General features: G+C 56.4%; 1 protein-coding gene across 2 annotated transcripts in view; it reads right to left on the reverse strand.

Annotated features, from left to right (window-relative positions):
- ADGRL1 (adhesion G protein-coupled receptor L1) overlaps positions 1-18,101 on the reverse strand; it is a 43,681-nt gene that overhangs the window by 19,441 nt on the left and 6,139 nt on the right. For both annotated transcript variants that reach the window (XM_065875650.1, XM_065875649.1), the window contains exons 2-3: positions 7,959-8,122; positions 3,731-3,944 (exon numbers count right to left, since the gene is read on the reverse strand). In XM_065875650.1, the coding sequence (XP_065731722.1) occupies positions 3,731-3,944; positions 7,959-8,028 (284 nt within the window). In that variant the 5' untranslated portion in view covers positions 8,029-8,122. The remainder of the gene's footprint in view (positions 1-3,730; positions 3,945-7,958; positions 8,123-18,101) is intronic.

The following is an 18,101-nucleotide window of genomic DNA, read 5'->3' on the forward strand; positions in this document are numbered from 1 at the left end:
GAGGGGTGGCCCCGTAAACTGCTTCCCCAGCCACACTTCATCACTTTCATCCTGAGTGTCACCAGTGCCATTATGTCCTTTTTTTTGTTTTTTCTTCCTATATTGACCATAAAGCCCCCACTTTGTTCACAGAAGAGTAAGATGTGAAGCCATACACGCAAGGTGGTGTCTTTGCAAAGATGCTATTAATGAAATGCTCACGGTGTTTGCCTGTGTCCACCTCAGACCATGTCTTGACATGTCCTACCCTTTGGACAGCGCTGCTGTGAGGCTCTGCAGTCAGGACAGGGGAAGAATCTTCACCTCATGCTGAAGCCATCCTTGGTTCCCCATGGGGAACACCCCCGAGTCCCTGTCAACTTCTCAGGAGGCTGGCTACCATGTAACAGGAGGCCTAGTTAATGACAACAAAAGATGTTTCTTGCTGCCTGTTCCCACGGTCAAGGTCTCCGTTTCCCTGGAGCAGGCCAAGTCTTGGCTGGGCAGAACGGTGACTTGACTGTGGGTGTGTTCAAGTGGTTTGGGGGAGCTTCCTGACAGGTACAGGGCAGAGGGGGCTCCTGTGTCTTCCCTTCAGTCCTGCCCTTAACCAATGAGTGCTTAACTCACGAGGATCTGCTTATACCCACCCACCTCAACCCCCTTCTTTAAAAATATAACACTGACCTCATAAGGTTAAACAGAGACTTAGTTACCTATGACCCAGAGAACTAGTTATATTCCCCAAAGTGCTTTCACCTGCTGTAACACTGCAGGTGTATTCCTGTATGAATTCTTGTATACGAATGTTCATAGCAGCATCATTTACACAATCACCAAAAGGTGGAACCAACCCATCGACAAATGAGTGGATAGACAAAACACGGTACATCCATACAATAGAATATTATTCAGCCGTAAAAAGGGAGGAAGCTCTAATACACACTACAATGTGGACGAGCCTTGAAAACATCACGCTCAGTGAAAGAAGCCAGCCACAGAAGCCACGTATTTTATGGTTCTATTTATATGAAATGTCCAAAACAGGCAAATTCAGAGACGGAAAGTAGATTAGGGTTGCCAGGAACTCGGGGGAGGGCGGGGAATGGGGAGTGACTGCTAAGGGCAACGGAGTTTCCTTTTGAGGTGATGAAAATGTTCTGGAACTAGACGGAGGCAGAGGTTGCATAGTATCGCGAATGTAATTAATGCCACTGAATTGTTCACTTTAAAATGGTGAATTTTATCTTATGTGGACTTCACCTCCGTTAAAGATGAAAACAAAAGGAAAAACACAAAAACGCTGGCTTTCCAGCTGGAGACTGCATGTCCCAGCCTCCCCTGCAGCTGGGAGGAAGTGCCCAGGAGGAAGTGCCCGTAACTGAGTTCTGGCCCAGGAGGTGGGAGTGGGGGTGGGGTGGGTTGCAGCGCTGAGACAGAGAGAAGCGGGTGCTGAGGGCCTTTCCAATTCTGATCTTGTTCAGGTCACTGTATTTATTCTGGGGGGGGGTCTCCGTCAGAGTAGTGGAGCTGGACCCTAACTAATAGAAAGAGCCTCCAGGTGTGAAGACAGTGGAGCAGTGGTCTTATCACAATCCCTCAGCCCCCGTGACCACCCTGCTCAGTGTCACCCCTCTAGGACTGAGACCCCACGAGCGTCGGAACTGGGTCAGTCGCTGTGTTAGGTACTTGGGAACGTGGCGGAGAACATCACGGACCCTGAGGCCGGTGCTGAGTGAAGTGGGCAGGGAGAATTTGGAGGCAGGAGGTAGGAGGAGAGAGAGGCTGGACTGGGACTGTCCATGCAGGGGTGTCGGGAGATGGGAAGCGGGGAAGAGGGACAAGATTGCTGGAGGGGAATGGAGGTTTGATTTTTTCCTTTTTTTTTCTTTTTGCTGCTCTGTGCAGCTTGTGGGATCTTAGTTTCCCGACCAGGGATTGAACCCAGACCCTCGGCAGTGAGAGAGCACAGTCCTAACCCCCGGACCGCCAGAGAATTCCCGGAATGGATGTTCGAGAGAGAAACAGTGGGAGGGAGGGGATGAAGCGGTTCTGGCCTGGCCCACCCACCTGATCACGCCAGTCTCCTGCCCAAAACTCTCGGGAGGCTTTCAGTGACCCCACCCAGTGACATACTCTAGAATCCCCAAGGAGCTGTAGAGCTGGCCCCAGGCCTCCTTCCCTTTTCCAGTTTTATGCTCAGAATCCTGGAGTGAACCCTGCATTCTCTCAGGCGTTTGGCAAAAATTCAGTGAGCGCCTGTGGTGTATCTGGCTGTGGACACAGCGGTGACAGACAAAACTCCCTTTCCCCGTGGGGCTGACAGCCTAGTGAGGGAAGACATAAAAAAGACACGATAAAGAGGCGAAATCGCCAATGGGACTGTGGATGGAAGTCAGGACTAGGAAAGAAAGAGAGAACGCAGGGAAGGGGCTGGGAAGTGGCAGGGGCGGGGGCCGGGTTGCTGTGATTTTAGAGGGTGGTCAGGCAGGCCTCGCTGAGAGGTTAGTTAGGTAAAAACAAAAAATCCCTGGGGCCTCCCTGGTGGCGTAGTGGTTGAGAGTCCGCCTGCCGATGCAGGGGACACGGGTTCGTGCCCCGGTCCGGGAAGATCCCACATGCCGCGGAGCGGCTGGGCCCGTGAGCCATGGCCGCTGAGCCTGCGCGTCCGGAGCCTGTGCTCTGTAACGGGAGAGGCCACAACAGTGAGAGGCCCGCGTACCATAAAAAAAAAAAAAAAAAAAAAAATCCCTGAGTAAGGAGAGGGAGGGGCCATGCGGGTGTTGGGGAACAGCATTCCTGGCAGGGGGACCAGCCAGTGCAAAGGCCCTGAGGGAGCCCTTAGTGGAAGATGCCTGATGGGTGTAAGGAGTGGGCCAGGTAACTGAAGCCCAGCGAGTGAGGAGGTGCGTGGAGGAGGTGAGGGCTGGGAGAGGACAGGGCAGAACGTGCAGGGCCTTGGGGGCCTCAGGGGAGGACTTAGGCTTTTGCTCTGAGTGAGGCTGAAGCCAAGGAGAGCTGTGATCTGAGGAGGGACAGGACCTGACTCAGGCGCTCACAAGCACCCGCTGGCTACTATGGGGGGAACAGACTCTAGCAGGCAAGGAGAGGGGGCAGAAGATACTGTAGCAGTCCTGGGGGGCTTGGTGGTGGAAGTGGCGGTCACATCAGGGTATAATTTGAAGGCAGAGCTGACCAGCTCTAGGTGGTGCGGGTGTGAGTGTGAAAGAGGATTCTGCAGCTTTGCACACATGCACCCCACACTCACACACTTACAGACATCAACAGTCTTCACACTCCCTCCCTCACATTCTCACACACGTTCTCTCTGACACTCACAAGCACATACACTTCTGCCATCTATGTTCAATTATCACCTCCTCAGGGAAGCCTGACCAGACCTCTGGGCTGTCTGTCAGTTCCCATGACATCTCACTCTGTCCTGCCATGGCTTTTACTCTGCAAGCCCCCACTAATCTCGGGATGAGCTTCTGGAGGCAACGGGCTTGTGGCAGAGGGTACAGGTTGGGGAGGTGACAGGCTGGCAGGGCATGGGCTGGGTCTTATTTGCTGTTTGCATGGGACCCGGCCCCTAGTAATTGCTCGGGAAACATGGGTCGAATGCATAAAAGGAAGACTAAAGGTGAACGGGATGTGCTGGCCAGGGGCACATGGAGGACAGGCACCTTATTGACCCCAGGGACTGCTGCCACCCCATCTCCCAGGAGCCCCGCAGGGTGGGGCCCCTCACCTCTGGGACATGATCTTGAAGGCGTCTGGCAGATAGCACTGCACGTTCTCCATCTGGAAAGGGTCAGCGTCGCAGATCTTGTCATCTGTGCGCCCATAGTTGGCGTTCTCCACCATGATGACGTCGCTGCCTGGGCACCGCAGCTCGATGGGGTAGCCTTCACATGCCAGCTCACGACGCATCAGCCCAAACGGAAGCCCGGCCCGGCTCAGGCCTGCAGGGAGGAGGGGGAGAGAGTCACACCCGGGCCCAGGAAGGGAGGGAAGATCCCCGCCGAAGAGGCGCCACCTCCAGCTTCACTGTATCGGGCTGCGGACTGTAGGAACATCAGTTTATTCATCTGTAAAATGGGCTTCTCAGTGTGCCCGCCTGTGTAGTAAGGCCATGAACCTGGCCCAGGGAGAGTCTGGCCTTTGCCTTGGCTCCTGGGCGGTGCCCTCTAAGCCCCTGAAGTATCCTGCTTGAGAAGAGCGTCTTTGTTTACCTGGGGGCCTTGAGCCACGCCAGGCAGCCTGTGCTAACTGTTATGGGTTGAACTGGGTCTTCCCCCTCCCCAGATTCAAATGCTGAAATCAAGCCCTAACCCTCAGTACCTGAGAATGTGGTCGAATTTGGAGATGGCTTCTTCACAGAGGTAATCAGATTAAAATGAGGTCATTAAGGTGGGCCATTAATAGGGCCCTATTGGGTCCTAATCCAATATGAACGGTGTTCTTACAAAAAGAGGAAATTTGGACCTAGAGGCACACACAGAGTGAAGACGATGTGCAGACACAGGGAGAAGATGGCCATCCACAAACCAAGGAGAGGGGCCGTGCGGGTACTGGGGAACAGCATTCCAGGCGGGGGGAACAGCCAGTGCAAAGGCCCTGAGGGAGCCCTTAGTGGAAGATGCCTGATGGGTGTAAGGAGTGGGCCAGGTAACTGAAGCCCAGCGAGTGAGGGAACAGATCCTTCCCTTGTGGCCTTCAGAAGGAACCAACCCTGCTGACGCCTTGATCTTGGATGTGTAGCCTCTAGAACTGGGAGGGGATACATTTCTATTACTTAAGTCTCCCAGTCTGTGGTATGTTGTCGCAGCAGCCCCAGCAAACTAGTACACTCACAATGTGGTTTCAGGTAGGCACTTTGGGTCACACGGTATCAGCTGACCTCTGGAGGGGCTGGAGGCTGAGGTCAGCCATGTCTACGTGACTGAGCCCCAGTAAAGACTCTGGACACCAAGGCTCAGGGGAGCTTCCTGGGTTGGCTGGACAACATGCGTGTTGTCACTTATCATTGTCAGGAGGGTTTCTGCTGCCCGTGACTGCACTGGGAGTGGACCGCCAGAACCCCCGTGCATGGAACTTTCCTGGATGGTGCACCATGCACCGCTTCTCTTGGCTGATTTCTTTTGCGGTACGTGGGCCTCTCACCGTTGTGGCCTCTCCCGTTGCGGAGCACAGGCTACGGACGCGCAGGCTCAGCGGCCATGGCTCACGGGCCCAGCCGCTCCGCGGCATGTGGGATCTTCCCGGACCGGGGCACGAACCCGTGTCCCCTGCATCGGCAGGCGGACTCTCAACCACAGCGCCACCAGGGAAGCCCTCTCTTGGCTGATTTTAATCTGTAATAAACTATAACCACGAATATAATGGTGTTTCTGAATTCTGTGAATCCTTCAGGCAAATCATCAAAGCTGGGGGTGGTCTGGGGGACCCCCAAACTCGCAGTTTTAGTGTCAGAGGTAAGGGCGGCCTGGTGCACTTCCCTAACTTCACATCACCCCATGCAAGGTCCAGAGATGGTGCGGGAGGGAATGCGCTCATGTTCTGGAAGAAACCACAGAGTCTGGCTTTGCCACTTCCCAGCTGACAGGCCAGGTGTGTCCTTTGGACCACGGCTTCTCCTGGTGTGTCCCGGGAATCAGCAGCGTACACACCATGTTCAGAATGTAGATTCTGGGCCCCCCGACCCAGGCCTGCTGAATCAGAATCTTGGGGATGAAACCAGGAGCCTTTGGACGGATACACCCACCAGTGATGCTGATACACACTATAGCTTGGACAGCCACTGCTGGAGCCTCACCAGGCCTCAGTTTCTGGATCTGTAAAATGGGCCACCACAGCCCAGGGCTGTACTGGGAGGATTCCGTTCTAGAAAATGTTCTTGAAGGAGGTGCTGTGCATGGTGCTGTGCTCGGTGAGGACGGCACAGGGAGGGGCCTCCTTGCTTTCACCTAGGAAACCTCCCAGGGTTGCCACGACAATGAAAGAACTTACCACGGGCATGCCCTGCTCTCAGAGGGGTTGCATTGTCACACGTCAGTCTCCATCCCATGCCATTTGGAGACTGAGAGCTGGGACTCAGGAGCCAGATGGCCAGGGTTGGTTTGTTTGTTTATTTTTTTGTATACATGTATTTATTTATTTTTGGCTGCGTTGGGTCTTCATTGCTGTGCGCGGGATTTCTCTAGTTGCGGCGAGTGGGGGCTACTCTTCGTTGCGGTGCGCAGGCTTCTCGTTGTGGTGGCTTCTCTTGTTGTGGAGCACGGGCCCTAGGCGCGCGGGTTTCAGTAGTTGTGGCACATGGGCTCAGTAGTTGTGGCATGCGGGCTCTAGCGCGCAGGCTCAGTAGTTGTGGCCTGCGGGCTCTAGAGTGCAGGCTCAGTAGTTGTGGTGCACGGGCTTAGTTGCTCTGCGGCATGTGGGATCTTCCCGGACCAGGGCTCGAACCTGTGTCCCCCGCATTGGCAGGCGGATTCTTAACCACTGCGCCACCAGGGAAGTCCCCAGCTGGGGTTTAAATCCCGGCTTGGCCGCTCCCTGGCTGGTGGCCTCGTCCAGTCACTGACCACCTCTGTGCCCCCGTTTCTTTCCCTAAGGAGCTGATAACGCCTATCTCATAGATCCATGCAGAGGGTTGCAGCGCACACGGTACATAGGGAGATGGCAAGCCACTAATTACTATTATCATTAAGATGATGAAGGCAGCTAGTCTCTGTCGGACAGAGTGGGCTCAGTACCATCCATGCCTGCTGGGGCAGCCACCTTCTTGGACACTGGTCCCAGCCAAGCCTTGCAGGGTGTCAGAGGGAAGGGGGGATGCACAGAGTGGCCCTGGGCTCCAATGTGGGGACTGTCACTTGTAGATGAAGAGAAGGCACCAGTGCATGACGGCAGCAGGGCCAAATGGGCCCCTTTTTCAAGATCTAGTGCCTCCAATGGCACCTGGGGGCCCAACGGGGTTGGCAGCTAGGCCCTCGGGGTATTTTGGGGTGAGCTGAGGCCCACTTGTGGGAAAGTTTTACGTGTGTACGTGCGTTCCTCTAGCATCATCTGCTTCCGTAGCTAATTTTAGCCCTTCCTGGGCCCGGGAAGGAGGCCGGGGGTGGAGGGCTGGCTTGGATGGGTCTGGGGGTGGAAGCAGCCCCTCCCAGGCCAGCTGGCGCTGTGGGGCAGGACCTGGATAGGTAGAGAACATGGGTGCTGGGGGAGGGGAGGGTGCCAGCTGGCTGGAGCAGTGCCAAGGCCCTGTGACACGGCTGGACAATGCCCCCTTCACCTCTGTGGCTCCCCGGAGGGTGGGGCTGTATGAGGCAGCAATGGGGAGCAGGGTCCGCCATGAGTGCCCTCCAGACAGGGCTGGGAGGGGCAGGCAGGGGGCACACCCAGGGCGAGGGCGAGGCTAGCGGGCCTCCTCTCTTCCCGCCCTGCCCTTGCCCCCGCCTGGGCCCACCATGGGGACTGTAATTGAGTAATCGGTGAGGGTGGGCGGGCAGGCTCGGGGCACTAATTGTGGTGTGTGCAGGATCCCGGGAACGGCATAGGGCCGAGCCGGGTAATTAGTTGTTTTTAAATAAACGTCAGCGGGCATGCTTTAATTAAACCTTCTTCCCAGCGAGAGCCTCGGAGATGTAATCACACTGAGAGAGACACACACAAGACAGAAGAGCATCGGCTCACCAGGAAGGCCTGTCCTGGTCCCGGGAGGCCACATCCCGAATCCCAGGCTCTAGGACCCCTGGTGGGATGGACCCTGGTGCTCTGGGTTGGGGGGTGAGGGGCTGATCCGGGGACTCCTTGGTGGTGCTAGGGGGGCATAATCACCAAGTCTTCCTCTGGCCTGGTTCTGGGTGGTCTGAAGCGGGTACTGTAACGAGTGGTCGGGAGGTATTTCACTGTTTTATATCCGCCCTCCTAGCAGGGATTTGGAGGCACGGCCCCTCCCCAGCCCCAGCAGCACCTACCTTGGGTGGCTGAGGTGACCAGGACGGCAGTGATGCAGAGACTCCAGAGCACAGCGGCCAGGCGGGCCATGGTGGCGGCTGGGGCGCGTTCGGGGCTCTCAGTGGCCTGTGCAGGCGGCCTCGCCCCGCATCACCAGGTGGGTACCACGGCCTGGCCCACCAGTCTGGGGAGGACAGGAAGAGTGAGGTAGGGGGCAGCGGCCGACCCCCAGCGGGCCTAGTAGGAGGGGTGTTTGGGCCGGTCCCCTCTCCTCCTGCTGGTGGCTGAGGGCTTCCATCCTGCAGCCCCAAGAGGGGCTGGGCGACGTAACCCGCCCGAGCCAGCCATATCTGACAGAAGCTGCACCCTTGGGCCAGAAGCTGACCCCTTCCAAGGCCTCTGGCTTATACTGCACCCTCCACTCCCACCCCAACAGATGGACCCACCCATCTGGGCATCTTGGACCTCCTGGAAGCACCTCCTGGTGTCTGACAGCCCCCCTCGGGTGGCTGGGGCAACGCTTCACGCTGTCACAGCTATGAAGGGCCCACCCGTACCCAGGCAGGCCTCAGACCCTCCATCACGGAGGAGGAGAGCCCTCTGGAAGCCTCTTCCCTGACCCGAAATCAAGACCCTGCCTGTTTGTCTCCCCCGCCCCAGCTTTCTCACCCAGCACAGCGTCCAGGGTGGGGGATCCAGGCGTCTTGGCCGCAGCTTGCAGCCTCTGGGTCTTGGCCAGGAATCCAGGTCCCCACCCCTGGTCCCCTGCTTCCCGTTTCTCTGGCTCTGGTAGCTAATTAGAATCCAGCTGGCTGGTGCCACAGATCAGGGACCACCAGGGATGACTGAGTCCCCTCTTTCCTCTCAGGGGAAACCTTCAGGGTAAGCTAGAGACAAGCAGGCAGGGTGAGGGGTGGGTGCAGCCCCTGCGGGGCCAGGGAGGGTGAAGGAGGGGTGGAAGTTGTGTGGCGACCCCTGCAATTCTCTCCAACCCCACCCCGTCTGCCCATCCTCAGGCACAGTGGCTCTGAGGGCACAGAGCCGGGTTCTGACCCACTTCTTCTCCCTCATGGCCTCTCCTCTTCTCACTGCCTCCGTCTCCCCTGGATCGTCTTGAGACTGGACACCCAGATCTTTACTTTTAGTCCTTTGCTTTATCTACACCCTGGTTCTCCAACATGGCCCCAGCCCAGGGGCACCAGCCTGGCCAGGAACTTGCTAGAAATGCACATTCTCTGAGGAGGGTCAGCACCCCATGCTTTCTTGTTTGTTTGCTTTTTGACCGCGCTGGCGCGGCATGCGGGATCTTAGTTCCCCGAACAGGGATCGAACCCGTGCCCCCTGAAGTGGAAGTACAGAGTCTTAACCGCTGGACCGACAAGGAATTCCCCAGCAACCTGTGTTTTAATGGGCCCTCCAGCGTGCAAACCCCTGGTCTGTCCTCTCCCACCGTCACCCCAGCCTGTCCTACGGGCTCAACACCACCGACCAGCCAATACTTTCCAAATCCCTTATGTCCAGTTTGGAATCTCTCAAAAGAACCCCGACTACTGTTTCCCCCACACACAAGATGAAAGCCTATCCGCCAGTCCAGGTGATTCCCTGTCCCCACCTCTGCTCCAGCCACTCCTGCTATTCCTCAACCACACCAGGTCCTGCCCCAGGGCCTTAGCACTTGTCACTTCCTCTGCGTGTATCTTCTGTCCACCATTTATTCACATGGCCTCTTCCTCTGCTCCCTCACCCCCTTTGGGCCTTCGTTCAAATGTAAATATTTCTCCCTTTTATGGAAGGGCCCCTGCACTGGGCAGTGATATCGTTGAATTGCTTTGTTTTGTTCCTGCTTCTAGAACAGGCCTGGCACACAGCAATGAATGTTTGTTGAATGAATCTCAGAACCCAAACCTAGGAATCCTCCTCAATTCCTCACTCCTCTCCTCCCCTCCCCTTCATAAACTCCATCAGCAAGTCCCACGGGCTCTGCCTCCAAAGTATCTCACCGACCTGCCCACTTCTGGCCCTCAGTGCCACCACCAGGACCAAGCCACCATCCTGCTGCATCTGGACGCTTGCCCTGGCCTCCTCCTCCCAGACTCCCTGCCTCCACGCATGCCCTCCACTCAGTGCTAAGGGAACATTTAATGATGTAAATCCGAGTATTAACCTCCCACTCTGCCCTCCCCTGGGGTCTCTGTTCCTCATCAGGGCCTAGAGGCCGCTGGTGACCCAGCAACACCGTGCTCTCTAGCCTACCCACTTCCCGTTCCTAGAAGCTCCAGCTTCCTTCCAGCCCGAGCCCTTGCCTGGGCTGCTCCTCTGTCTGGAAGGCTCTCCCAGCATCCCCAAACGCCTGCTGGAGCTTTTCACCATTCAGGGCGCAACTTCAAGGTCACCGCAGAAGAGTGACCTGCCCTGACCACCCTAACCGCTCCCACCGCCCTCGCTTGTCATCCTTCAGCCCCATTTTTGTTTGTTTGTTTCTTGGCTACGCCACGCAGCATGCAGGGTCTTAGTTCCCCAACCAGGGATCGAATCCTTACCCCCTGCAACGGAAGCACGGAGTCCTAACCACTGGACCGCCAGGGAATTCCTTAGCCCCATTTTAAATTCACGGCACCTGAAATTACATTCTTGTATAAATTACCTTCCCCACTAGACCACGGGCAACTTGAGGCCAGGGACTCGGCACAGGTTCCCAAGAAAGATTAGGGCAGCTCGCTCATGGGGCAGGACATCCCTCCCTCCAGGCCTGTCTCGTCTCACGTGAAACGGGAAGGTAGTTTTTCACAGGGCAGCCCTGCAGCCCTGTTCCCCGACCCTGACCCGCAGCAGCTCTCTGCACCACCCTCCCCAGCACCCAGCCTTCAGGAAACTCCCCCCTCTACTTCCTCAGCCCACAACTGTCTCTTATCCTGCAACCCTGTCCAGATATGGCTTTTGATGGGTTTTGGTTCATTTCATAGCACTTTACAATTTTACATGGTTTGGGGGGGGGGGGCATTCTTCACTACTTCATTTCTCCTGCACCCCATCTTCCAGCCACGTCAGATGAGGGGGTTGGGGGACTGACCCTAGGCTGATGGCTGCTCCCCTCCCTGACTCTCCCCTAGAGAGTTAAACAACTGGTTAGCGTCTGGTTAATGCTGGAGAGGCTGCTGGATGCCAGGCTCTGGGGACAGCGGGCCAATGTGGGTCTGGAGCCCGACCCTGCCATTTCATGCCCCGTGAGCCTGAGCAGGTCCCCCCCACTCATGCCCCCAGTTCCCTCGAAACCTCGGGTCTGCAGGGTTCTGGTAAGGACAACAGTCTACATACACGGTAGACCGGCAAGGGACCCATCAGAGGGTGCTGTCACAGCACAGCGAGAGTCAGGGCACGGGGAGGACCCATCTGAAGGAGGCGGCTCCTCTCCTCCTTCAGGGCTGCACCCCGGGACCCCAGGACCCCAGGCCTCTTGCCCGTCCACACCCCGCCTCAGGGATCCAACCAGCCTCATGGCTTTAGACACCCCCTGTACCGTGACGACTGCCACATCTGAGTCCCAGCCCCGCTTCTCTCCTCATGTCTACACCTCCATCTGGGTCTCCAAGGCATCTGGAGCCTGACCACACTGGACACAGTCCCCCATTTCAGTGCCTGGTCCCCCCGCCCTCCTCCCAGGTCCTTGGGCCAAAACCCCAGGAGTCAAAATCTTGGGTTCCTCTTTCCCTCACCCCCACAGCCAGTTCAGGAGTAAGTCCTGGGTCTACATCTCCAGAACACCCTAGCGTCCACCTGTCCATGCATGGCAGCCCCCCTCCAGACCTGGGCATCACCATCTCTACCAAACGGCCCTGACCTCTTCCCAGCAGCCCTCCAGCCCCTCTCACTCCTGCAGCCCAGGCTCCCCCCACCTCCCCTCACCTGCCACTGGCACCCAGAGGGATCTTTAAAAAAATTATGGTATTTTATATATATATATATATGTGTGTGTGTGTGTGTGTGTGTGTAACATAAAACTCATCATTTAACGGTTTTTAAGTATAGAATTCAGTGGCATTAACTGCATTCTCAATGCTGTGACACAACCAGTGCGACCTATTTCCAAAATGTTTGTATCACCCCAAACGGAAACTTGGTACCCCGTTAACCAAGAACTCCCTCTCCCCTCTCCCCTCAGGCCCTGGCGACCACTCATCTACTTTCTGTCTCTACGCATTTGCCTGTTCTGGGCATCTCATATGCATGGAGTCATATCGTGTTGGCCAAAAAGTTCGGTTGGGTTTTTCCATAAGAAGTTATGGAAAAATGCGAACGGACTTTTTGGCTAATCCCCACACAATCTGTGGCCTTTTGTGTGTGGCTTCTTTCACTCAGCAAAATGTCTTTGAGGTTCACCCATGTTGTAGCCTGTGTCAGTTATTCCTCTTTCTGGCTGAGTAATATTCCACTGTACAGCCGGACCACATTTCGTTTACCCATTCATCGTTAAAAAAAAAAAAAAAAAAAATTAAAAAAAAATTTCTTGGGGGCTGCGTTGGGTCTTCGTTGCTACGCACAGGTTTTCTCTAGTTCTGGTGCACGTGCTTCTCACTGCGGTGGCTTCTCTTGTTGCAGAGCACGGGCTCCAGGTGCCACGGGCTTCAGTAGTTGTGGCGCACGGGCTTAGCTGCTCCGCGGCAATGTGGGATCTTCCCAGACCAGGGATCGGACCTGTGTCCTCTGCATTGGCAGGTGGATTCTCAACCACTGAGCCACCAGGGAAGTCCTAAAAATTTTTTATTGGAGTATAGTTGATTTACAATGCTGTGTTAGTTCCAGGTGTACAGCAAAGTGAGTCAGTTATACGTATACATATATCCACTCTATTTTAGAGTCTTCTCCCATATAGGCCATTACAGAGTATTGGGTAGAGTTCCCTGTGCTATGCAGTAGGTCTTTATTAGTTATCTATTTTATATATAGTAGTGTGTAGATGTCAAAGTTTTTGGTTTTTGTTTTGGCCGCGCTGGGCAGCTTGCGGGATCTTAGTTTCCTGACCAGGGATTGAACCCATGCCCTCGGCAGTGAAAGCAAGCAGTCCTAACCACTGGCCCGCCAGGCAATTCCCTATCCATTCATCACTGATGGACACCTTAGGTTGTTTCCACAGAGGGACTTTTTAAAGATGTCGGGAATTCCCTGGTGGTCCAGTGGTTAGGACTCGGTGCTTTCACTGCCGAGGGCCCGGGTTCGAGGAACTAAGATCCCACGAGCCGCTCGGCACGGCCAAAAAAAAAAAAAACACCTTGACACATTGCTCCCCTGCTTAAACCCCTGCCGAGGTTCCCACTCCACATCCCAGGAGGTCACGCGCACCCGGCTCTTGCCCCTTTCCCGCTGCTCCAGCCACGCTGCTTCCCACCATGCAGTCTTGGCCTGTGTCTCTTCGATCTCAGCTCATGTCCCCTCCTCAGAGATGTGGGTGGGCCTCCGCCACCCCACACCATAGCACCTTGCGTTCAGGGCCCGTTTGTCCCGTCCCCGCCACCCCATAACCTCCCACGTCTCCATCTTCCTCTCTGTAAAATGGGGCTACCTCATAGGGTAGCTGCACGACAAGATGAATTCATACCCGTGAAACACACAGGGCCGTGCCTGGTGCATAGTGAGTACAGAGTGTCCTGGGCCGAACTGTCACCACCATCCCCACCAATCACGTCACTGCTGTGTGACCTGACTTGTCCGCTCGTGGATTTCCTTTGTAGCCCCCGGAGAATGGAAGCTCCCGAGGCCGTCCCTTGGTGCCTAGACGTGCAGTAGGTCCTCAAACAAATACTGACCAGATGAACACAAGGATGGTGGTGGGGGCAGCTGGACGGGGCGTCTGCCCTGTGACCTGGGGCCCAAGCCTGGCCCACACAGGCTGGGCACCATTGCCTCAGGGGCACAGAAAGTGTTCCCCATGGGCTGCCTGCCGCTCCCTGAAGCCCCTTCCCTGGAGCAGCTCCTCCAGGAAGCCCCAGGCACCCCCCAGAACTGTCCGCACCTCGGGGCTGCAGCAGGGGGAACTGGGCACTGCAGCTTCTGTTCCCTCTCGTCCTGGCCTGTGCATGCCCACTCGGCCCTGGGGAGTTTTACCTGCTGCCTGGTGCTCACCTAAGCGAGGAAGTGAGGTCAGACGTGGATAGGTGGGATCCACCTGGGAGGCCCAGGCCTGACTACCCCTGAGGCCTTGGGATGAATGGAATTGTGTTCCTCCCCCCTAAAAAGATACACCGGCATCCTATCCCCCAGCACCTCAGAATGGGATCTTCTTTGGAGATAAAGAGGTAGTCAAGTTAAAATGAATGAGGTCATTAGGGTGGACCCTAATTCAATCAGACTGGTGTCCTTATAAAAAGGGGATATTTGGACACACACAGACACCCCCAACCACCAAGGAGAATGCCACGTGAAGACGGAAGCAGAGATTGGGGTGATGCGTCTACAAACCAGGGATTGATGGCAAACCACCGGAAGCCAGGGGAGAGGAAGGAACCAACCCTGCTGACACTTTGATCTTGGACTCTGGGCCTCTAGAACTGGGAGATAATAAATTTCTGTTGTCAGAGCCCAGTCTGGGGTGTGTTGTCACGGCAGCCCTAGCAAACTCGCACAGGGTATCAGGGCACGTGGCGGGGGAGTTGAGGCAGAGATGGGGGCAGGGCCCTGAACCACACAACTTCAGGGGAGCCTTTCAGCTGGGATCTCCAGTTTGCCAGAACCACCCACCACGCCAGGGGCAGCGGCTGACAACTCTGTGCCCCGTTCTGAGCACTGCATGCTTGTATCTCCTTTAATCCTCAGAAGAACTTAGTAAGGGGGTGGGGAGTGTATACCCACATTTTACACAAGAGGAAAGTGAGATCCCAGGGGCACCTGACTGGCACGGGGTCTTTGAACCCCAGGCTGAGCATGGGGAGCTGGGGAGACCTGGGGGCCCTCGAAAGCCCCCTCCTCTGGGCCCCCACTGCATCTGTGTAAGCATCCTGAGAAGTGGACACGCCCACAGGGGTCAGGTGAGCCCCCACCTGTGTCTGTCCCCACCTCGAGCCTCAGAGGGCTTGAGCGGCCCCAATTTAACCCATGGGAAACAGGGCCCACCACCCTCTGAGCCCCAGGTGTGTCGGACCCCCAGGTCACGTGGGCCGCCCACGGGTCCCACACCTGCCTCTGGGTTTGCCTGAGCCCCACATCAGTTTCAAGTCAAGGGGCGGGTGCAGTGGGGTCCCAGGGCCGGGTGACACGGCCCAGGCTCTGTCCTCAGGTGCCCTGGCATGGGGCAGGGGAGGGTGGGTGATAGGAGAAGAACCAGCTGCTGGAGGAGGAGAGGCACTGCTAGCTTGCCCTTGAGTGAGGTTGCCATGGCAACCCTCAGTGCTTGAGTGGGTGGGAGTCTGAATGTTCCGGGGCCCCTCAACACAAGCTTCCTGCCTCTTGCTCTGTCCCAAGCAGCCTTGAGTCTTCCCCAAACCCAGCAGCCCAAGAGCCCAGCTCCACAGGCCCACCTCCTCCAGGAAACCCTCGGGCATGGCAGAGTGGGTAACCAGCAGGCCCTGGGATAGGTCCAAGGACTTGGCTCCTGGGTGTCAATCTGCTGTGTGATCTCGGGCCAGGCTCTTGGCCTCTCTGAGCCCATTTCCCCATCCCTACTCTGGGACTAACAGACTTCCCTCACAGAGATGGAGCAAGGGCCCAGAGAGTGTCCGTCACATAACCTCCCTCAGGAAGGGGGCTGTGGGCTCAGGGAGGGCAGGGTCCCCACCAAACCCTCAGCTCCATCCCCTCATCTACCCATATCTCAGCAGAGGGCAGCCCAGTCCTCCCAGGCGCTCAAGAACCATACAGATATCCTGGACCCCTCTTCTCCTCTCATCCCTACAGCAGCTCCTGCGTCTCCTTCTTCAGAATCTGCTCACTTTCTCCTGACTCCTTGGTCCCCTCCCTGGTCCAGCCCTGTCTGTCGCCTCCTCCCCTGTCTCCCAGCTCTCCATCCTTGCTGCCCAGTCTGTTCCACATACAGCCACCAGAGGGCGCCCGTGAGCACCCCGAGTCTGGGCACATCCCTCCTCTGCTCAGAACCTTCCAAGGCTCCCACCTCACTCAGAGCAAAAGCCAAAGCCCTTCCTCGGCCCACAAGGCCCTGCACACTCTGCCCTGTCCCCTCCCCACCCTCACCTCTTTACACTTTCCCCCTCGCTCACTAACACCAGGCACAGTCCCCTCTCAGGGCCTTTGCACTGGCCGGTCCCTCCTCCCCAGATAGCTGCAGAGCTTCTCCCTTGCCTCCTTCAGGTCTTTGGGCAAACGCTGCTGGCTCTGGGAGGCCCTGCTGGCCCCAGCACTCTTGCATCCTGCTCTGGCTTTATTTCTACGTGGCCCTCATCGCTAGCATGCCAGCCACACGTTTTACTTATTTGTTTATTATCTCTCTCCCAGTAGATGTCGGTGCCACAGGGTGGGGTTTGTCCGTCTTGTAAATTTTAAAAGGTCACTCTAGCTGCCAAGTGGCGCTGGACTGCAGGGGGTGGGACCATTCAAAACCTCCCCTTCTCCCTGGATGCCTCCTCCCCGGTCTCCCCCGTCTATCTGCTACTCCCACCACTTCCAATCTCTACCCTGCAGCCAGCGTGATCTTTGCAAAATGAAAACCCAATCACATCCCTCCCTGCCTACAGTCCTCCATGGCTCCCTATTGCCTCAGAGGCCTCAACATGGCATTTCAGGCCCTGGTCTCCTGCTACCTTCTCATCACCTTCTCTGCTCTGGCCTATCCTCACCCTCCACATCTCTCTCTCACATACCCAGAGGACTCCTGCCCTCTGTCCCTTCTTCCTCCAAAAGGCTCTGCCTGCCAGGACTGTGTTGGTCCCTCCTGTACCCACACTAGTGGCACACTGGGGCTCCACATTTTACTCCCCTAACTGGACTTGGGCTCTGCAGCTGAAAGTCTATCCCACCAGGGAAAGTTCCATCGTGGGTTGGCCTGGCTCTCTGTTGCATGGCCAGCCCTGGGCAAGGAAAGGGTTCTTGTTAATTTGTTTAATGAACAAAGATGAAACAGACCCACAGAAGAGGTTGTCCATTCAGTGGATAGTTACCTAGCTCCCACCTGGTCACAAGTGCTTTGGAGGAAAATAGGCTTGTAGGGGAGAGAGAGAGTGGACGGGGTATGCGTGGGTGCAAATGTAGATGGGGTGGTCAGGGAACACCTGGCCAAGAAGGTAACATTTTAGCAAAGGTCTCAAGGAGGGGAGCCATCTAGGTACTGGAGAAAGAGTATCCAGGCAGTGGGAACAGCATATGCAAAGGCCCTGAGGTAGGAATGTGCTGAAGTGTGGCTTTGGCCCAGTAAGTGAGGGGAGAGAGGGAAGAGGTGAGGGCGGGTTTACAGGGCAGAGCGAGCAGGGCCTGTGGGAGTGAGGTGGGAGCCGTGGAGGTTCTGAGTGGGGACAAGACGTGCCCTGACTCGGGTACTCACAGACTCCTGCTGGCAAGGGGAGATCAGACTGTGTATGTGAGGAGGGGTGCTTCCCACCCCCTCCCTCTTTGTTTCTCCAGGTCCACACTGCTGTCAGAACCAGAAACCTGCAGTTTCCCCCTCCCCCTCCCCTTCCAATCAGTCATCTACTAAATCATGTCAACTCTGTCTCGAAAGCCCCACACGGGTCCATCTCTAATGTCTCAAGGCCTCCACCTGGTTCTTCACCTTGACAGCTGTGGTGGCCTCCTACCCACACTGGCCTCTCCACTACCCTCCCCTGCCCCACCCACTCACCCTCTGCAGTTCTTTCCTACAAAGCAAGCCAGAGGGAGCGCATGCTAAACATTCCAACCATGTCTCATGGGCCTTGACCCCTTCACAGGTCTCCCCAGCCCCGTGGACAAGTAGAAACGCAAACCCACAAACAGTCCTTCAGCCCCCAAGACCGGCGTCCTCTCTCCCCACCTGGCCAGGAAATGTCTTTCCTTCCCCCCCTGAGCCACCCCCTTCTTTCTGACCTCAGGGCAGGCCCCTCCCTCTCACAAACTCTCCCTCTCCTCCACTTTATCCCTCTTTCCCCTCCAGATCTTAGCTGGGAAGCCCCCTCCACCAGGAAGCTCTCCCTGACTTGCAGGCCAACCGGGCACCTCTCTGACGCTCCTCGGCACAGTGGGTTGGT

Source organism: Phocoena phocoena, chromosome 3, assembly GCF_963924675.1.
Source record: "Phocoena phocoena chromosome 3, mPhoPho1.1, whole genome shotgun sequence".
Classification (NCBI taxonomy): Eukaryota; Metazoa; Chordata; class Mammalia; order Artiodactyla; family Phocoenidae; genus Phocoena; species Phocoena phocoena.